Source organism: Anguilla rostrata, chromosome 16 (assembly GCF_018555375.3).
Source record: "Anguilla rostrata isolate EN2019 chromosome 16, ASM1855537v3, whole genome shotgun sequence".
Taxonomy (NCBI): Eukaryota; Metazoa; Chordata; class Actinopteri; order Anguilliformes; family Anguillidae; genus Anguilla; species Anguilla rostrata.
Genome location: NC_057948.1, coordinates 6,375,816 through 6,398,175, shown reverse-complemented (window position 1 = coordinate 6,398,175; position 22,360 = coordinate 6,375,816). Strand labels below are relative to the sequence as shown.

At 46.0% G+C, this 22,360-nt stretch overlaps 1 protein-coding gene across 1 annotated transcript in view; it reads left to right on the top strand.

Annotated features, from left to right (window-relative positions):
- The window catches only part of LOC135241831 (protein kinase C-binding protein NELL1-like), a 290,330-nt gene that overhangs the window by 208,985 nt on the left and 58,985 nt on the right, over nucleotides 1-22,360 (top strand). Inside the window, exon 14 of the mRNA XM_064312554.1 lies at nucleotides 10,781-10,903. Within this exon, the coding sequence (XP_064168624.1) occupies nucleotides 10,781-10,903 (123 nt within the window). The remainder of the gene's footprint in view (nucleotides 1-10,780; nucleotides 10,904-22,360) is intronic.

The following is a 22,360-nucleotide window of genomic DNA, read 5'->3' as shown; positions in this document are numbered from 1 at the left end:
GATCGCTCCATAGCCACCTACGGCCTTTTCCCATTTTCTTATACAAAGCCCATTTCCCTCCCACTGCAGCTTATTATATTGGTCTGAAGTCAGAGAGAGGTTATCTTCCACCTCCTCTCTTTCTTTGAGGAAATTGGTACTCATCCGAAAGTAGGAATTTTTGTTGAAGGCTTTGCTTTTGTTGTTCTCCTGTTGCTAGAACTGATCTTATTTTCCCGTCGTTCTTTAAAAAAGGTTTGACGGTTTGTGTCTGGTTTCTGTTACCCATTCGCCTTTTTAAGGAAGGCGCTGAAGGATTTCGTTCAGCGTCAGAAGGAAGGGGGTCGTCCTAAAATGGACGCCGTACTCCCACCGTGCTGGCATGCGGTAGTCGAAATGTAGTAACTTCATCAGTGATGGCCTTGACCCCACATTGCTCTAGCTTTACACAGTGCAGCCAAAACCAAGGCTATGCCAGTGTACTCCAATCAAAATAAAAACAAGCTCTAAGGATGAACTGAATTAGCTCTAAGGATGGACTGAATTAGGCCCAGAGCATTTAGAAGAGAGGGAAATAAGGAGGCTTTTTGTTAAGGAGGCTTATTGAAAAGTTCAGTTTGAGGGGGATTCACTTGACCTGCTGGTACTGTGAGATACGCACTCTTAATCTATCCGCCTCTGGTAACTGACCTTCAAATAAATCATTAAAAAAATGTATCGGTTTTTTTTTTTATAGCTTGTCCTCAAAACGATTTTCATTTGGCTGAGTGACTTTGGGGTATTTACCGTGGTTTTTTAAATGATGCCATGAATTGCTTACTTCCATCAAAAAAGAGGGTGAATATTAGGCCGCTGGCCTCTGAGAAAGTCGGCCTAGATCCACCAGCCTGCTGAAGCAGCAGCCTGTCAATCTGCCCGGGTCGCGGAAGGCTCCAGAAGGAGGGGTCACGGGGGGATGCTGGGAGCGATGCTTTGCCTCTCTGAAAGCGAGCGTGAAAGCTTTCACCTCGAGGGTCATCGTGTAGCCCGCGTTCCTGGGAATCGAAGAGGAGCTGGCCGCCATCCCGCGAGGGCAGAGGGGCATGCTGGGATGCCGGGGCGAGAGGCGCAAAACGCGTGACTGGAAGGGCAGAATAGCTCAAACCCAAACCCCCCCCCCTCCGGCGTTTCGGCCTGAAGAGGAGAAGCCATTTTTTTAGCAGGGCTCTGCTCTGTTTTGATTGGCTGTCTATTCCAGTTTAAAATCTGTAAATAACTGTCATCTCTTCAGTGCACAGTTAAAAGTGGAGCTGCTCAGTGGCCAACAATAGAGGATTGTGGTTGTACTGGGCAGCTCCCAGGTGTGAATGTATGTATGAGTGTGAAGCGGGGCGTTCCTGCAAAAGAGCATCCGTGCTCAGTGAACCGAGCCTGAGTGAATAAAGGTTAAATAAAATTTTAAAAAAGAAAATGTTTCACTTTCGTGTCTTCAAACCATAGATTTGGAGACTGGTTAGTGAGAAATGCCTCTTGGAGAGTGTTTTGAAAAATGAGAGTAACTCATAAATAGTAAATTAATGAAACTTTGTACTGTAATCTTTTCTCTGATGTCCTTACTTTCTCAAAGTAAAAAAAAAAATTGGTGTTTCAAAGCCCCGATGATATTTGTCAAACAACCGATAAGGTGCTTTGAAACACATTGAATGAGTCACATTTTAACACTTATCTCAGTCCATTTAATTAGCAAAACTCTTGCTTCGGGAACATACAACCAACAGTTTCCCTTCAAGTCTGCGGGCTGTTTCAACACAAACTGGGTATATTTAGAAATCCAGAAGTTCGTTTGTTAAACACATGGTGGAACGAGTCGCTCCAGCGCTCTCTCTCTCTCTCTCTCTCTCTCGTGAACAAGGGGGCGAGAGCATTGATTTCAAGTCTCCGACGACCAAACTAGCGCTTCGTATTTTGATGACAAGACTTTCACACCAGAGAGAGCAGGCCATCTGCCAATAAGGAGCGTTTGCAGCAGGGGTTTTGCGTTTCCTGTTTGCTTTTCTCTTTAATGAATGTTTCTGGCGCGTAGGAACGGCCAGACAGCCCCGACTCGCGGATGAAAGCTCGACTGTACGCTTACAGGACGTGCGCCGGTGTGCTCGCTTTACACAGGCACTGAGAACTCGGCGCAAATCGTAAAACGTATCCCATTTTTTATTTGCCATCACAGTTCTCCTTGTAACAATTTAAGACATCCTAGCCTAGTTTCAGAATGAATCGCGGTCTCTGCTATTCAAACTCTCTTCACGTTCAGTGGCACTGTTTAATAAATTGTTATAAACGTCGTCCCCAAATGGTAATAAACTGCTAATAAACTACCAATAACGTGATAGGTGCTTGTGAGGCGATGCTTCATCTAAGGGGCTGTACCCTGGCGTGAGCACAAGCACTCAACTGGGCGAATGGGAATTTACAGGTAACGGACGTTAGCCGTAAGCCTTTCACACACGTTAGCGACATGTGGCTCACTACAGAATTAGCTATGCTAAAACAGGGGGCTGCTACCCTAGCCTCAAAGAGTCACAGAGAGTTGGCTATTGGTTTCAACTTAAAATAAGCAACCAGTTCAGACCCTGACCCAGACCTTGTGTTATCAATCTCTTTTAATTGGTCAAGTAAGTGCTGTGTTGCAAGAAAATCCAGAATCTGCCATTACACCAGCGATTAAGAGTTGAATCACACAGGCGGGTTTCTAGAACATTCTCTGAGGTAAGTCAGTGTTCAGTTTCCACCTCCACTGTGATCCATGTAGAGGAACAGGTGTTGCAGAAAGAACAGCGTACGATCACTGCTAAAGACTGCTGTGTTGGCCTTATGTGCTCCGCCATCAAATGTATGGCTTATCAACGCCATGATAAATGCGAGCATGAATTTAATCATGAATGATTCAACGCACTTTTTGATTCATTTATACGTCAAAAGATTATGGGGAAAAAAGGGCCACTATTCCTGAATAAGTTCCAAGTAAACAAATATTGAACTTTTAACTTAACCAGCTCAAGGGAAAAGTAAGAAATATGTAGTTTAATATTGCTAAATGGATTTCAGGCTAGCTGGATGTTCAGCTTGGCTAGCGAACACTGAAAAAGGCAGCAAGTAGTGTTATGTCATTTTGCACATTCTGTCTCCATATATGCACGGTGTGTTTGTGTGTCCACTGTTCAGCAAAGACATGGGGCAATTTAAATGGTAAATGGACTGCATTTATATAGCGCTTTTATCCAAAGCACTTTACAATTGATGCCTCTCATTCGCCAGAGCAGTTAGGGGTTAAGTGTCTTGCTCAAGGACACTTCGACATGCCCAGGGCGGGGATCGAACCGGCAACCCTCCGACTGCCAGACAATCGGTCTTACCTCCTGAGCCATGTCGCCCTTACACAGTTTCACATAGTCACAACAAAAGCCATACACAAAATAACTTTTATCTATAAACAAAGGCTTTTTTTTTCGTCCTCACATTGTAAAAATCAATGAGCGCTCATACATTTACTCGAATTTGCCCACAGAGCGAGATTTAAGACAAAATATTTCCTGTTGCTGTAACTGATCTTATTTTCTTGCCTTTTACGTGTCAGTATAACTTCAGCATTATTTATGATGATGTATTGCAGTTAGCATTTTGCCTGTGCAGTCTTGTTCTGCATGCCCATATATCATCATTGCATTTTTCATTATTGATTTATGTATCATGACTTTGCCTTCAGGGTTGTTAATGCGCTGAATGTTGTCTGAAAGGTTCTTTTAGAACGGGGGCTATATTGAGACAAATGTGAGTGGTTGAAAACCTTTGGGTTGCATAACACATACAAATACAAGTTGAGAACAGGCCATTTTGACAGTTACTAAGTGTGGCTTGTCATTTGTGTTACTTTTTGGCTGCAGTCAGGGACACACTGATTTTTTTTTTCATAGAGAGATTAAGGAGTGAGTTATTGACCAAAATTTAGACCCTAAAACTCTTGTTCCTGTTCTTTGTCACTGGTTCTATGTTTGCAGCCCATATCATCCCTCTTACAGTAAATTCACATACAGCTGTGAATAAAGCTCTCATTATATAAAATTGCTTTTGATTAAGTCTTAATTGCATGGCATAGATCTGGATAAAAACAATATTTGTCTCCTAGTATTTACAGTTATGTAACTTACAAATAAATGCTTGTATTCATTTTTTCGTTTTATTTTTTCTTGTAATTGTCAAACCGTAATTTGTGAGACATAGGCATAATGTATATAATTAAATGGCATAATGTGAATTTATTATTTGTAAAATTGAGTATTATATGTATGCCGTTAGAGTCAAATGTGCTCTGTCAAATTCGATTTTACTCCGAATGCTCTGCTATCTAGACTGTATTTGTAAAAAACTAAATTGGAGTTGACTTGTCCTGGTGATTTTTTATGAGGTCAGAAGGAATGAAATGAATTCGCTCCGGTCAATTCTTCGAACAGTTTGATATCTTCCCGGGCTAAGGAGAACATTGAACTGAATTTAGCATGTTTGAGCTTGACAGCTTTTAGCTTGACAGTATTTCAGAAGTGATCTGATCAATGCCAGTCATTTGATGAAAAATAACAATCATTGGCGCAAACCTCTTCTGGTCTCTTCTGTGCCTCAATACGGCAAGCAAAGTATTCTTTCTGCAGATAAGGTGCAAGATTATTCTAGAGGGTTTGTTTGAGCTGCATGTACCCTGTCCCATGTGCATTTGGTTGAATCTAGCCCAATGTATGTAACGTGATATCGCTTAAAATTGGCCTTCCTTCAGGGTACTACACAGTGGTGTCGGTACTGTACACTTCAACTGCTTGTGCTGCTTGATTACTTTTCTGGACAGTTTGTTCCAGGTCATTTGTTAGGCTACATTACATTACCACGGAGTCTCTGCCCTGTTGGTGGACAACCACCCATTCCTGAAATGATGTCATTTTATGCTTATGCAGAGACGAGGTTTTGTTTCTAATAAGTATTCTTTCTCTAAATGACGGGTGTCAAAATGATCGGCACCCTCTCTTTTCCAGGATAAGACTACTGAATGGTCTATTGTAGCGTTCTATGAGATTAGTTCCACGTGTCTACGCTATCTGGAAAATGATTTTATTATTTTAATTGTAATTCATTTGGTTAATACGGCAGTGCAGAACTGAATGTAAGCTCTCGAATGAGTCTGCGTAAGAATAGCTGAAGCTGCAAGGCACCGTTTCCCTGTGGGATAAAAATCTTCAGCAGGGTCACATCAGTTCAGAGCACTTTGTGAGGGTTTTTGCTGCAGTCTCCTCTCCCTTCGCCGTGGCTTTGAATTCCAGACCGTCTCAATATTTAAATTCAAAAAGAAATTTTTTTAAAATAAGGCTCCGGCATTGTATAATTGTCAAACCTCATTGAGTTAAATTCAGAAAACATCTGTGTTTCGGAACAATACATATTTTTTTTGGTACCAGACCACACCAGACACCTGAGTACAAGCCAAGAACATTGTCCGAACATAACACACTATTACTTCTGAATGGCTTCCTTGGGAAAGAAGGTGGCAAAACTACATAATGAGTACATTGTGTAAGTTGCGTGCGTGTGAACTACATAGAGAACTGCTGATTGCTGTGCTTGAAATAGAACGAAACTGTGGATCAGGAGAAGAGTGAGGCTGGAGTTACGTAATAATGTTCACTGAGGAAACGCCAACAACACCTCCCGTGGTAATTATTCATCTCAGATAAGGACAGATGCAGAGGAAGCAGTGAATAAACTCTATCTTCTCTGCATAGGAGAACCCTGTCAAAATGGCCGCGGGTGCAGTTTTTTGTGATTGCAGTTCTTCGTGACCGAGAAGGGTCGGGCGAGGCCATTGGCCGAACGCACCTCCAATAACTTGGCGTCGTCCCTTGCTTTCGTTGCGCTCTAGCGCTCCGTTACCGTTAGCGTGTAGCGCCGCGGTTCCCCGCGCGCGGCCTGCGCGAATGCGGGAGCGCGGCGGATAGACCAGCTGGCCGGCGGCCGCCGCGGCGCGCGCTCCGCGGAGCCAATCGTAGCCCGCGGCGCGAGTGGGCTGCCTGAACCGAGAGAGCCGGGAGCCTGAAGAGATCTCTTCCTTTGTCCCCCTGAGGGGCGGGGGACGGGGGGGACGGGGGGGGGCCTTATGAACTGAACTAACGGCACCTCCTTCATGCGGCCTTCGCGTCTCGGGGCCACGAGCGGCCCCTCTCGACGGACTCCTTCGGAGGCACTCGAAGCACTTTCCCGCCCTCCCTCCGAGCGCGGCCCTTGTCATTTCGTTCGCCGGCGGAGTGTACTTAGCGGAACTTGCGCGGCTTTCACCTTAGCGTGGAGTCGGCTCGCGAGAGGACACTTCTGGGGGCTCCGCGCAGCCTTTTTTTTTTTTTGCGGACGCCTCTCGCTGTAGGATTATGGTATCCCCCCCCCCGTCCGGCAGCCCCGCGCCGACGGGTTTTTTTCTGTGCTGTTGTCCCACTTATCGTTCCAAAAGCGGTCGCGGATCCAAAAAAAATAAATAAAAAATTGACCCAAAAAAAAAAGTCAGATTTTCCGTACAGACGCTGGCTCACGGCTAGGCGCCAGGCTAGTCGGCTGACTGATGTGGAGCTATGGAAAATAAGTTTGCTGAAGAGAAAAATGGGCTCAAGATGTCACAACTAAAGGATAAGGAGACACACCGACAGCTCCTGTGTACATTCATTATTCAGCACCAGCAGTGAGAGTTTTGCCTAGTTTGATTTTTCAGGTGTGGGCGTCACTACCTTTGTTATATGCGAGAACGCCAGAGGTGGAAAGTAAAAGTCCTCCCCCAGTATTTTTGTTCCAGTGGCCTGGATTTGCTCATTAGCACAGTTCTTCAGCCAGGAGGTAGTGCTAATTAGTGAAATCAGCTGGCTGAGTCCATGGGGGTGGGGAGTTTAAACATGGAAGGAGTTTTAACTTTCTGACCCCTGGACTTCCCACCCCTGGAGAACACCACGGATGTGCGCATTACTAGCTTTGCTGCAAGCCGATTGGTGGGTTTTTTTCCACCGTGAACGCCAGCTGGTGCTGCGGCCGTATCTCATTAAGCTGAGGGCAGGTTGACCTGAGGTCTCGCGCTCTCTTCGCTCGTGTCAGAAAGCCATCGCTGACCTGCAGTTAAAGTGCAAAAGCATCGGGACATTGGTGTGAAATTGTTTGCTTTTCAGCTGACCGGCTTTTCAGCCACGTTTAGTTTAGCTTTTCTCTCCAGCGCTCCGACGGGCAAACGGACTCGTTCTCTCGCGGCGTGTGCTCCCGAGCTCGGCCCCGTGCCGCGGAGGGGAGAGGAGCGCACCTTTTTAAGCACCTGGGCTGCGTTAACTAATCAGCCCAGGTGCGCGTGTTCTCTCCACCGGGAGGCGTGGCCAAGGCTAATCCGATTCTCCACCAGACCCAATGCCAGTCGATTAAAAACAAATTAAGAAAGTGAAAAAGTGAAGCATGAAGTGCCGACGTGAATTTAGCCTCCTAGTCATTGTTTTATTTGAAATACAGATTTAATTAGTACTGACGGGAAAAGCAACCAACTTGACACAGCTGTTCCAATACTAATAGCTCTATCTGCTAGCCGTTAATCTTTAGCAGGCTAAGGACAGAGCGGAAATCTCCCTTTGTTGCTGCATTTCGTACCGTTGCAGTGCCCGCAGCTTCATATTTTCATTGTAAGCAGCAAGTCGTATCCAATTCTTCCTGTAAAGATCACCTTTGCCCGCAACAAATGTGTGAAGAGACGCAATTGAAGCGTTTTTCTTCCGTTCTTCACGCTCAGTAGGAGGAAGAGAAGGCTACGGGGTTGTTTAGTCACTAGTAAAAATGAAACCCTCTCCCTTCTCAGCACGGGCTGGTTTTTCGACGTGCCTGTTTCCATGGCTCCTCAGACGCATCGGGTACCCCGCCCCGCTCGGGGCTTCTGCGCCAGTCCCCCGCCCACGTGTGTGAGAAACGCCGTTTATGTATTTGCAAATAAAGCTCGCGGACGCGAACATGCAATCCACGTGCGTAAAACGCAATTTGAGAAGGTGATTTAAAAAGAAATGCAAATGAAAAAAAACAAAATCTGTGCCATTTCCCGTGTGAAGAAAACTGCCCAAATCTGCGAAAGAAAAAATAAATTTGAATCAGACGTTCCAGAACCGTGTTCCAGAAACTGGTGACGTTGTACTTGCCTGCACATAAACGTCACATGCACAGAGGGAACGCATTCAATATTTTATCTGTGTCAGAGTTAGTGTATCCCCGTGGCGCAAGCGTTTTGTTCTGACGAGGAGCGTTTGCAGTTTCGCATTTCCAGGTTTCATTTAAATTTGAACGTCGTGTTGACAAACCCCCCGCCCTCGCCTACCGCAGTTTTGGGATTTACACTTACTCGGCTGTACGAGAAGCAGTCGCCAACTTCTCTGTAGTAGTTTGCCTTTAAAAGTAACAAACTGTGCAAGGTAACAGTTTGTTCCCCAAACATCGCTCATGCGAACGTGCCTTTGGAGTTAGCAACCCTCTCGGCTAACGTTCCGTCTTCATTATTTACAGCGTGCAGTAGGTGTGGAGCTGCCTCGGGATTGGAGCTTTTAAATTTGACCGATGGATTCAGAATCGTTCGGGCGGTAGCGCGGAAAGACGGATGGGCCGCCCTTCGTCTCCCTGCTAAATCCTCACTGGAGGAACCGTGGCCGCTCTCCCGGGGTGGGATGGTATACTCCGACTCGTATACAGGGCCGTTGGCGGTAATGGAGGCCTTGATTTAGGCCAAGGATGCTCCCCACGGCCCGGTTGGCAGGTACTGAAGTGCATATAAGTTTGCTCCATCTTACTGCACATTCTGCTGCCTGCTCTCCCCCGCCCAACCCCCCACCCCCCCCCCCGCTCGCTTGGGGGCCATAGAATACTTTGCGCCTAGGTTGGTAGATCATTACTGGGCAAACTGGGGAACGTTTATAAATGAGTTATAATCTGTGGGGGTGCCAGCCTCTCCGAGCAAGCAAACCTGCTGCGCTTCCACTATTATAGTATGCGCTTTTTGTAAATAATAATGAATCTTTTACGAGAAAGGCGAGTAATAAAAGTGTAATAAACGTGTAATAAGCGCGTAATTGAATTTAATACAGAAATAACTGGAAATGTGGAAAAAGCTGCTTCTCGTTCCTCCGTTTGTTTATTACGTCGGTTTCTCTTTATTGTTTGTTTAGCGGTGTTGCGTGAAGCGCTCAATCCCACGTTCCCCTGCTCCGGTGAACAGCGTGTAGCTGCCTGGGCTCCCGGGGAGCCGGAGGAAATGCCAAAACGAAGGCGTTCCGGCCGGAGACGGACTTCCTGTAGGAAACAAGAGTTTTTTTTGCTTGACGGGAGCTCTCCGAAACCTACAGTGCGTCGCGTGCGTCGGGCGCTAATGGCGCCGATTCGGATGTTGAAATAAACGGCGGTTCGGACGCGAAGGGGTACGGTCGTCCCCCCGCAGCACGCGGTATCTAGCTGGCTCGCGGTTTCCGGTAAACCTTCCCATGGCCTGCGTTCGACTGCTTTCCCGCGCACGTTGTTGTTTATTAAATAGGAACATCGCGGGAAGGTCCTTTGATGTTGTTCAGCCTCGTTACTCCGAACGGAAAAAAAAGAATTTGAGTTGCGGCTGGTCCCTCTTATCAGCGAAAGTTAGGGACCGAGTCTGGCACGTCGGTTTTCACGTTCAGAACATTTCTGAAATGTTATTGAATTCCGCTCTCTTTGACTAAATGATAACCATCAGGGTTTGATGTGACACGCCAATAACATTTTCCAGGGATGCTGACAGAACATTCCTGGGACAGTGATACGTTCGCAGACTTTGGGACATCATCAGAATGTTGAATCGGGGTGCGTTTCCAAACGTTTTTGAAACGTTTCAGGCTAGCCGGTGTTTCGTGGAAGCCCACCGCGACCCACAGCCTCTCTGTCTCCTGCTCTCTCGCACTCACTCTCTCTTTCTGTTTCTCTCTCACCCTCTCTCTGTCTCTGATTCTCTCTTTCTCTCTGTTTCTCTCTCTCTTTCTCTCTCTGTCTCTCTCTTCGGCCTCTGTTCTTCTTCTTGAGTCGACTGTTTAGGTCAATGGGGGAAACTTTTTCAAAAAGGTTTTTTTCCCATACAGCTGCAGGCAGAGGGCGAAGTCTCAGCTCATTAACTTTGTTTTGGGCAGCAAATGGTAATTTCCTGAGCTGAAGCATGGTTGAACGGGGGATGCGACAAGATCGGTACTATGGTCAGGCATGATTAAGGCAAGTCGGTAGCGTTCGGTACTACAGGCCATGAGCACTAGTTTTTAAGAGTGTGTGGGCTATGGGGCGTATGCTCAGTGGAGAAGACACTTCGTTTGCTGAGCCATTGGTACTGAGTAGGCGGTTTTTTTTTTTTTTCTCTTTGCTTTTGTTCACTTAGTGACTTCTTGTCATGATTGTAAAATTGGTTTTGAACTCGCCTGCATAAATAAGATGTTAAAATTAAATTCTCTCTCTTTCTCTCTGTTTCTCTCTCTCTTTCTCTCTCTTTGTTTCTCTCTCTCCCTGTCTCTCTCTCCCCCCTATTTTAAATGGTCATCTTTCATTTTTAATGGGCACGCAGTGCTCACAAATTTTGTTTGTTGTGAAACAAAAAGGAGGAAAATGGCTGCGATGCATCAACCTACACACTGGCTTAAAGCAATAGGTTTGAACAATGCAGGTCGATTAAAAAATCTCTCTCTCTCTCTCTCTCTCTCTCTCCCTCCGCCACCCTCGCCCCTTCCAGAACAGGACGACTGCGCCAGCGGGAAGCACTCCTGCGACGAGAACGCCATCTGCACCAACACCATCCGCGGCCACCTGTGCACCTGCAAGCCGGGCTACGTGGGCAACGGCACGCTCTGCAGAGGTGAGGCCCCGCCCCCCCCGGCCCCTGGCCCCGCCCCTCGACTCCGGCCCCGCCTTATTTACTGCTGCCTGACGGCCGCCCTGATGAGAGTGGATTGATTTTGGTCTGAACTTCACCCAACCCCCCAACCCACCCTGAATTATGCTCCTACCAGTTACCCTGCCTTCATTATCTAAACAGCTCTTCCATGTCAGCGCAGGTTTATTCTGATATTGGACCGAAGTTAAGCACTTGGGATACAGTACATGCGCAGTCTGCAGCTGTAGCTGGTGGTTAAACAAAATGCAAGATAAGGAAATTATTACATAAGTGACCTAATAATTAAATAACTAAAAGCAGAAGCTGGCATGAAATCCAGAAACGGATTGGCCCCTTGTTGGGAAGCGAACCAGTGGGTGGACCTTTGCACTGCTGAGGGACTGTGCTGGAACAGTCTGTGCAGAACCTGTGCTGGGACTGCCTGTGCAGACCCTGTGATGGGACAGCCTGTGCAGACCCTGTGCTGGGACAGCCTGTGCAGACCCTGTGCTGGAACAGTCTGTGCAGAGCCTGTGCTGGGACAGCCTGTGCAGAACCTGTGTTGGGACAAGCTGTGCAGAACCTGTACTGGGACAAGCTGTGCAGAACCTGTACTGGGACAGCCTGTGCAGAACCTGTGCTGGGACAGCCTGTGCAGAACCTGTGCTGGGACAGCCTGTGCAGAACCTGTACTGGGACAGCCTGTGCAGAACCTGTGCTGGGACAGCCTGTGCAGACCCTGTGCTGGGACAGCCTGTGCAGATCCTGTGCTGGGAAAGCCTGTGCAGACCCTGTGCTGGAACAGTCTGTGCAGACCCTGTGCTGGGATAACCTGTGCTGGGACAGGAGGAATGAAATGGAAACCAGCAATACTACTGGCCCCAAGGACCACATTTGTGTATCTCTGACCTAGAGGGCTGTGACTTTAGTGGAATCCCCATTTATCTGTTTAAAGTTCTGATGCTGTGGGAAATTGTACTTTTTGGTAAAACTAGGGTTTAAAACATCGACCGACTTGTACAATAGATACCCACTCAGCAAAGTTGGGATTGCATTGACCCTTCTGCTGCCGCATTTCAAGAACCGCGTTCAATCTTCATGTGTTTCGTTCACTGTCACGATTTGTACCGTGGGCTCAGAAATGGGAGACCCCACTCAGTCCTGAGTCATTTCACTGAGGTGGCAGTAATAAAAAAATACGCTTCCGAAACTGAAACCCAAAGGGAACAACAACCCTGGGTTTTCGAGGAAAGTTTAGTGTGTGTGATGAGTTAGAGAAGCAGGTTTGAACCCGTGCTTCTCGCTCGCCTGAAGGCTCCACAGACGAACGCGTTAGCAGTCAGCTAAAGGTGAAATTGCCCCTAGCCAAGGGCAACGTCCTTATTTTGAACTCGAGGGTTGTGTTGCCAGAGAGTGTTGTCACGGTAACCTGCTACCAGGCCTTGTTTTGACCGCACCTCACTGTGCTCACTAGTGAACTAGCCAAGCTACATCTAGCTTGGCTAGTTCACTAGCGTTTGATTCATTGATCTTAAATGGGGACACCAGTTTAGTTTATTTTGGGCCTGTGACCCAAAATGAATTCCCCTTGCATTGCCACTCAAATTCTTGTGGGGTCAGTGTTGGTACCGGATTGCTCCAATCATTTTACGGATTATACAATCAATATAGTATAATAGGTAAGGAGCTGGCCTTGTAACCGAAAGGTCACCGGTTCGATTCCCAGGTTCGATACTGGTGTCGTACCCTTGAGCTTGGCAATGAACCTGTGTTGCTTCAGTATATCTCCAGCTGTATAAATGGATGTGAATGCAGTGTAAAAAGTGAATGTAAAATGCAATGCGTGAGTCGCTCCGGATAAGAGCGCCTGCTAAATGCCTGTAATGTGATTTAATGCACGTGGCGGGATGCGATGCCGAATGCTAAAATGTTTTTGGGCGACCGGAGTTTATTTTTCACAGATGGCAAGAATCCGCAGGGGCGCAAAACAACATGGCTGCCATTTGCAGGCAGACCAAGACATGGCACACAATTATTTTTACACATTTTATTTGTTCTGCCAAAAAAAAAAAAAAATCAATTGGATTCAATTGAAAAGCTACTCTCGTCGACACTTGGTGCCTGCCTTTGTGGTGAAATTGCTGCTCAGTCGCGGGTGGCATTCAAGCAATGCTACTGAACTTTGAAGCTCGAATCGAGCATTGCATCAGCATTTTCCTTGGATAACGCAAAGTCCACGTTGAAAAAATCACAACGAAGCCCCTCAAAAGGCCTGAAGCTGAAGGCAGTTCATCTAATTTGCAATGCTCACCTCGTGGCACTGGTGAGTGGCATTTTGGGCTAGCGATTTTCCATTAGTTGACAAATCCGTGGTAGTCAAAAATATTGTCAAGCGTTGTTCAAGGAGGACGTTGTACTGCACTGCACTTCTAATGAGTACGATGGAGGCAGTTGCAGATGGCAGCTTTAGCGTAAGAGCATGCATTTGGTATGGGCGGCAGTGTAGTATAATGGGTAGGGAGATGGCCTTGTAACATAAAGGTCATAGGTTCGATTCCCAGGTAGGACACATGATACCCATAGTACCCTTGAGCAAGGTACTTAACCTGCATTGCTACAGTGTATATCCAGCTGTATAAATGGATGCAGTTCAAATGCTATTTAAGAGTTGTGTAAGTTGCCCTGGATAAGAGCATTACAGGCTAATTGCCTGTAATGTACTGTAGAACAGAAAACTTAATATTAAACACTGGCTCAGTTCACAGTCACAATGAATAAATATCCTTTGCTTCGAACCATTAAAATGTTTCTGAGAATCTAACCGCATGCACTCCAAACGAACTGCCGAAAACTAGGAAAGTTCACGTTTACCATTCGTCTTATTTAACAGTTTTTTTTTTTTGTGTGGGGGTGATGTAATTGCATGTGTAGACCTGCCTCCCATTGGTTAGCAAGGGGTTGGGGGAGAAAACCACGGCACCACCTCAGTGCTATAAGAAGGCCTGCCTCACGTCTCTTCTTCGCACCGAAGAGGACCCGCGCGGCGGTGTGCGGACCTGACTGTCAGTCATCCGTGTTTAATTACCGCCAATTGATGCAGATAAGCGGGGAGCTCCGACGTGACAATTTAATGACAGGAACGCTCTGTCATGCTCTCGCTGACGGATGACTGGATCGCGGGTGAGAGTCTGGCCCTTGACACAAAATGGTGTCCCCCGATCGTTATTTGAGGGTGTTACCTTTTGGCACAGCCACATGTGGATTGTGCTCAATAATTATGTTACCCAGCAAGGCACTGCTGCATTGTAACAGATTTTTTTTTTTTAAAACCACCTGTCAGCTTATTCAGCGGGAGTCCACAGGGGACGATGGGTTTAGAATGAGGCTTACAGTTTCCTTACAGAAAGGATACAGCCCGGGTAGATTAGAGACAGTAGGTCGGGTGCACGTGTGCTACTTGCTCTAATGACCAAACAACCAATCGCTGCAGTTTTTTTATGTCACGTGATATGTGACATATCCATCATGCGCTATTTTACTTTATCGAAAACACTACACATATGACTCATTGGTTTCAAGGCTTGCTCTTCAGACATAAAATAATGTATACAAAGTATACATTTATGTATAATTGTATTATGTATACAGATGTCACTCCAGAGTAATGCAATACATGAGGGGTTCCAGTACATTTGTGCTTTGAAGAAGCAGTGCCATCCACTGTGCCGTTTTCATAGGAGTACATTTTATTATACATACAGTATTATTTTATTATTTTATACAATTCCATAAAAATAGTAAAATGTTCTTAAAGCTATTATTATTATTATTATCATCATCAACTGGTTTATTTGTGTATGCATGTATGAGTTAATGTGTTGTATGTGTTTATGAAATTTACTTTTATATAACTTGTGCAATATGATTACATTATGCGTAGTGACCGAATACGTTGTATGGAGTGAAATACATTTATAACTGTTGTAAAAACAGCAGAAAAAGAACACATTAAAACCGCCACTGGAGAAGTATCTCCTGTTGCAGACCGTACCGCATTACTGTGGTGCGGTCCAGAAGGCAGGAAGCAGGCGTGTTCTCGTGGGCGGTTACTGGCTGTAGGTTTCTCTGCGGCTGCCAGTGGGGAGGCTGTGATATCCACACCGCCTGCAAGGGTTCCTCTCGCTCTTTCTCGTCTCTCTCTTTAACGTTGAGTCGTGCGGCTAAATAAAAAAAAAACATTCACCTCCCGGCGGATTTTCGTTCGCTCTGGGTGACCTTTTAGCCTCCCCCCTCCCCCCCCCCTCCCCGGCCCTGGCGGACTTCGTCAATATTTTGAGACCTGGCGGGAAAAGTTTTAGTCCGAAATATTTTAATTGTTTTGACATCGTACACGTGTGTCTTGGATAACAAACAAAAACATGTTGCGGTGGAAATATCTTGAAAAATTTATTTATTTTTATTAAAATTTATCATTTATTTCATTTTTATTGAATGTCACTTATAGTGTAGGATTCTGCATAGTAGAGTGTATGGTATTCATGATTAAGACTAGACTCATGTCCTCTACAGGGGACTAAACGTATCGCTAGGTCAGAATAGGATATATATATATATATGCAGTGGCTCATAGGAAAATTAGTTGATGCAAGTGGAAAGCAGTGATCTTTCCTGCGCATTTTTATGCAGCACCCTGCTTTACAAGAATGAAGAGGACCTTGAGATTTGTACGCGCTTCTTTGGGGGGTTTGTCTCTCCCCCCCTGCTGAACAAGGCCAAGTGCGTTTGGCCTGACTTAAAAAGGTCCTGCGGTTTTTTTTTTCCCGCGAGCTCAGCTCAGTGACAACGCCACGCACCTTAAGAGGGGAGAACTCGCCTACCGGGCCGTTTCTCTGCCGCCGGTTCGGACAGCTTCTCGAACGGCAGCGTGTTGGAGCGGCCAAGGCGGGTAACCCGGCTTCAAAGAGTAAAAAAAAAACTGACCGTGTATTTGCTCCACCAACATGCACTAAACCGGCTGATTACAATAATTTGTTCTCCTATCGTGCTGAAGAGTTATGCTGATTAGAATCCGCTGGTTTAGTGCACGGTGGTGGAGCAAATACGTGGTCAGTCTCTTTACTCTGTGAAGCTGGGTTACCCACCTCTGGTGGTGGTTTGACCCAAACGCACGCGAATGCCGTTAGCTCGTGTTGACGTCCCGCAAAAAAAACAAGCGTGAGTTGTTTTCCCGTACCAGGTCTTCTCCACGCTGTAAATGTTCGTCCCTTCCCACACAGTAAGTAACCATTTCCTTTCAAAGACTTCTATCTGTTCAAGGGCAGGCTGGCTGACATGTTTCATCGTAATGGTGAAATAATGCTAAAAGCCGTGTTCATCCACGGAGTGGGAGGACGCGTCCGCGTATCCCACAGTTCTCTAAATGGCTGGAGTGCGAAAGGCTCAAATGACGAACTTCATCCTGTTTTCCTCAGAAAATGGTTTGACATTGAAAAGGAGCAGAACAAGTACCGTGGAGGTTTTTAAAAATATATATATATTTATTTTATCCCTCGCAGATTCTTGATAGATCTGTGACTGCAAGTTTAGTCTGACTCCACATTACGCTCAAAGTTGAAAAATAGTGATTAAAGTCTGCCTTCGTTTTTTTCCACGAGACTAAAACCTGCTTTGGAAGAACGATTAGTGGAAAGGGGCTTTTCATTAAAATGTTTTCCTTGCTAGAATATGTCACGGGCATCTTGGCTTGTGTGCTTAAGAGATAATGCTCTGTCTTGTTGATTGTAACCCTTGACAGTCAGAGTGGTATTAAGAAAGTTTGATGTCAGTAAATGTTTCAAAAAAGGGTTGTTGCCCATGGTAACTGAGACAGGCTTTTTTGCGATACAAGACCCGTTTCGTATTTTAATGCGATTGCAGTTGAACTGTCATTCGGCACTCAGTCCAATCACGGCCCATTAAATGAGTGCTACATTTCCTGCGACCCGCCCCTTAAAATGCAGATTTCAGTCTGGAATTAAGGGGTTCGCGACATACGCCAAAGCAACTGCTAATACGCTGCAACCAGGGCAGGACCTTTTACGCTAATGGAGTCCCAAATGTCAGCGGAAGTTATGTAATATACAGTTCCCTTTAGAACAGTGCAGGCAAGGTACTTAGTCTGCATTGCTTCAGTATATATCCAGCTGTATAAATGAATGCCTGTGATGTCATGTAGAAGAGTTATGATCCAAGTCACTGTGACATCACCCATTGACTCTCCACAGGCTTGGCGAAAAGCGCTTTGAAGCCTGGGAAGTGCGGTTTTTGGGCGCCGCCATGTTGTACTAATTGGAGCTGGAGACTATGCAGAAGTGAAAAGGGGGACCCTAATATGGGCATGGAGTCGGCATGGGCATGAACTCGGCAGTGACGTCTACAAAATTTGTGATTTGTCCACAAAATTTGTGATTCGTCCACAAAATATTGCAGTCTTGTCCAAATAACACAATAACTTAAATCGTTACATAACGAGACACCGGACGAAAGAAAAACTACATTTCCCTGCGAGGAAAAGATGATCGTATTTTGACCGTATTGTTTCAGTGTTCGCCTCACATGGAAAACGGGTGGCTGAAATGCCTATACTGGAGCCAACCGCACTGGTGCTAGTGAGCAACGTCTCTCAACAAAACAAGGAAGTGTGCTTCAAAAGCGCAGCCCGGTTTTGGCCGCTTGTTCGCAACGTGACGAAATGGTTGTAGAATGTTGCGGAGAGGAGATGCAGCAGTGCAAACTACCCGTCTCAGAATGTCTGAAGCAGGCGCTTGCCATTGCGGGTCATTCGACTCGTCTAATCGCAAATGTTTGGTCAGGGCTGAGCTTTAGATATCAGAGGCTCTTAACCAGTTTAAGGGAATATGCAATTTAACAAAACCATGTTGACTTAAGTGGTAATTAAGAGTGGAAAGTCCTAGAATCTGGCCTTGAAAGTTGTGGTATGGTCCAACTTTTGATTTGAACTGTATTTATACATTTTTGAAATATTGTATAATTAAAGAATCAAGTTTAAAAATAATTTTATGAACTATAAAAAACAAATATAAGAAAAATCTCGAAAATTTATGGTGTGCGTTAAAATTGTATAAATTATGTAGAAACAAATTTCTGGCATCACATAGAGAGAATGCAAGTCAAGGCATTTTGAGCGGATTACTGGGCTATGCAGACTGGAGGGATATAATCAAATGTGAAATAGCGGCCATTATACACAAATAATGACCGCTCATTGACCACTCAATTGAGTATTCTACAAAGATGTGGTATTGCATCAGTATAACTTCCTTTATTTATACTCAGTACTGCTTTGCTACAGTATATTTCCCAGCATCCTGTGGGCCTTTTTTTAAAAACTGCTAAAGCACACTGCTGTAGGCTTTGATCAACTACTACTGCCAAGTCTTTTTTAAGCTGAGGCCCAAAAAAAAATAAAAATTGGTGTGCAGTGAGGGTGCAGGCTTGGCTGTATTTGAAGTTGGGAAGTGAGCGAGGTGCAGGGGGGGGGATGGAGTATGGTGGTGAAACAGGGAGACAGAGTCCCCCCCCCCCCCCCACCTGACTCTGACCCACAGGCACCACAATGCTGATCCCAAAACGCTGGGGAGACTGGTCCCACCCCCCCGAGCGCGTGACGATAAATCGTCAAGTGGAGCTCGGTGAAAAAGAAGCGTCGCGGAGATCCGAAGGTGCCGATGCGTTCTGCTGAGTGCCGGCCTTGCCCTTCAGCCCTGCTTTGAAAGGCAGGCTGAGCCGGCTTATCTTGTTAGCGCCCTTTTTTCCGGCGGGCTATTCAGTCGGAGGGAAGGGAAGCCGCCCCCCGAGCTGACTGCTCGGCAAGGGCGATGGGTCACAGTGTGTTTTTTGAGGATTCAGGGCCCGTTTCTCACCTCCCCCCCTACTACCAGACTACCTGGAATTCGCCGTTTGGAGCCTGCTGCCGTCTCTCCCGCGCTGGCGAGGCTGAACCGAGCGGCCGTGCTGCGGGGTCGCCGTGTTTCGAAACGCGGCGAACGCGAGCCGCGGTTTTTCCCGGGGTGTGCGGTGTACGTTGGAGCAGTGCATCTGTGCAGCGGCTAACTGTACAGCGGCTAACTGTGCAGCGGCTAACTGTGCAGCAGCTAACTGCATGGCGGCTAACTGTGCAGCGGCTAACTGCACGGCGGCTAACTGCGCAGCGGCTAACTGCATGGTGGCTCACTGTGCAGCGGCTAACTGTGCAGTGGCTAACTGTGCAGCTGCTAACTGCATGGCGGCTAACTGTGCAGCGGCTAACTGCGCAGCGGCTAACTGCGCAGTGGCTAACAACACAGCGGCTAACTGCGCAGTGGCTAACAACACGGCGGCTAACAACACAGCGGCTAACTGCGCAGTGGCTAACAACACAGCGGCTAACTGTGCAACGGCTAACTGCATGGCGGCTAACTGTGCAGCAGCTAACTGCACGGCGGCTAACTGTGCAGCGGCTAACTGCACAGCGGCTGCAGCGGATCCGTGATAACGAACCCCAAGCAATTTCTTTTTTTTGGGGGGGGGGGGGTGTTTGCTGCCATCAGAGAAAAAGTTACAGAACATTCCGAGCTATCTTTTAAAGTTAAAGATCTTTTCCAAGTCCACATTCTTTGTCTGAAATATGTCCAGTACTTAAATACATGTATCTGTCCATTGTTCAGCAGTAGAAATGACGGTGACTCTTTACATTGCATTACATTACAGGCATTTAGCAGACGCTCTTATCCAGAGAGACTTGCACAACTTTTACATAGCATCCATTTTTTTACATAGCATCCATACAGCTGGATATGTACTGAAGCAATGCAGGTTAAGTGTCAAACCTGTCACCTTCTCTTTACAAGACTAGTTCCTTACCCATTATACTACACTGCCGCCCTTTAGATTGTAGTGCTGTGCACGCTGAATGTCAGAAGTCCATTAAGCAGCGGGACGTCTCCAATGGCTTATTGTGCAGCCCAGGGTCTTGTGAAGGTAATGATATGAAGCATCAGTGTGTCTGTTGTACAGACGGGCTTTAACAGACACAATGGCTAAAGGAGCCCAGATCTGAAAAAACAGATAGGAATTCACTGTGTTAACAGGGTATTCAGTACTGCATTATAAACAATAAGGCTCATACTAAAAGGCATTTTTGGCAGATGGTTTGTAAATGTGTTATTAAGGTGGTTAGGGTGGTTATGTGGAGCCCTGCAATAGGCACAGTACTGGTGGGTCTGTAACTGTTATAACATATGAGCAGCATTGACTGGAACCTCGTGTAATTTTCTAGAAGGGCCAGTTTAGCATGTCTGTGTTCAAAATGATACCTGCTGAAGTACCAGAGTATATCCATAGAACTGGGAAGCAACACCAAGAGCAAATAACAAGGATAGGAACACATTTTTTATAAACAAATTAGTTTCTCTAGTTGTTATGACAACCATGCACCACCTGATCTGTCCTGACCAATGGGCACTGAGAACCCTGGTGGTCTTGCTCTGCTGTGGCCCTTCTGAGTTTCTGAGAGTTCAAAGAAGGTTTTAGGAAGCAAGGAAAGAAATGTTTTATTGGTCCACTCTAAATTTTCGGTTCTGCTTTTAATTTTTTTAATAAAGAAAATAGGGACGAATGTAGGTTATAAATTTTCGAAAAACACCGATTGACGTTTTATTTAAACCTGCTTGAACTCTCTTCCCGTACATTTTGGTGTTGCTGCTTTAGACGCGTTTTTGTGGCCTCTCCTCGGACTCCGAACCTTCTCCAGCCTGCTAGGTATAAAACTTTTTCAAATCTGGCAAACTAGCCAAAAAAAAAAAAAAATTTATAAAAGAAATAAATATCTATAAAGCCTTTTAAAGGGCTCTTGTAATTTTTAAATGGCGTTTTTACATTCGGGCCCCTGTCAGTAACGGCCCCGCCCGTTGGCTGTCGCCGATGGAGAGCGTACGCGGGGCGTACAGCAGAATGCTTTTAGACGCGCCGGCTCGCCGAGCGCGGCGAAGGCCATCAGGGTCGGAGCGCGGCGGCGCTCGAAACGCGCGCGATTACGCTCATCAGTCGTCCGCTCTCGTATCGCTTTCTGAGCGCCCCGCGGAGGGAGCGATATCGCCTACCTTTCAGAGGAACCGTAAAACCTCCCTCTCTCTCTCTCTCTCTCTCTCTCTCTCCGTCTCGCCCCGTCTCATTACCGCCGCTCTTTCCGTCGCTGCCGCTTTGTTTGATTCGATTTTTTCGTTTATTTATTTATTTGTTTATTTATTTTTGAAGGCGCCAATTTCGATCATGACTTCCCTCTTTGTTTTGTAATAAGGGCATTGTGCGCGGCGTAATGGGTTTGGAAATGTTTCGTAGAGGAACCGTCTGAGGAATTCTGGGAATTGCGTGATGAACCCCGTTAGGCTTTCGCCTGAACTGTCTCAGCAGTGCTCAGCTCAGCGCGTTGATGGTACATCGTATTTGAGCTACATAAATCACGGCAGTGAAGTGCATCGGCCAAACAAATTTAAATGAAATAAAAATAACAAATGAATTATTTATTTTCCTATGTATGCGGGCTGGCTGCTGGCGGGTTTACGTGTAGTGCAATTCATCAAAAGTAAAGAGGAAAAATACCCTGTCCTTCACAGAAACACATGCCACTTAAATTGTAGTCTTAAATAGACATCTGAATAGTAGCATTGACTTTTAGAACGTTGTTTTATTGTTGTTTTCAGTAGTTACATTTGCAGATATGCACAAAAGTATCTGGACACCCCTTGGTCTGGTTTCTCATGGTTTGGGCTAGGCCCCTTATTTCCAGTGAAGGCAAATCTTAACGCAGTGGCATTCTAAACGATTCTGTGCTTACGACTTTGTGGGAACAGTTTGGGGGAAGTTCCTTTCCTGTTTCAGCATGACAGTGCCACCGGGCACACAGCGAAGTCCATATTATTTTGGCGAGATTGGTGTGGAAGACCATGACTGGCCTGCACAGAGCCCTGACCTCAACCCCATCCAACACCTTTGTGGCGGGTGAACCAGCTCCTTATTAATGCCCATCATTTGGAATGAGATGAGTTGGTGTCCACATACGTTTGGCCATGTGGTGTATTTTTCTGTCAGTAATGTTCTTTGCGACTCCAGAAATTATAAAACGCCAATCAGAGATTCCAGTTCATTTCTTCTTGGATAACGTGAGACTCTGCAGTCTATATGCAGTCGTAGGAAGAACGGGATCCACTCTGGTCCTTCATCTTCCAAGTGTCCCTGCAGGAGAACTGGATGCACGTCTATATTTAGCAAAGACTGCTTAACCTCCAAATGTCAGCCGTCCAAGATGTTCCGAGCCAGCAGAGCAGGGGCTTAATTTGTAAAGTGGTCTTCAGATCAAGTTGTATCTGAAATAGTGGCTTATGCAGAAAACCTTGACTGAGT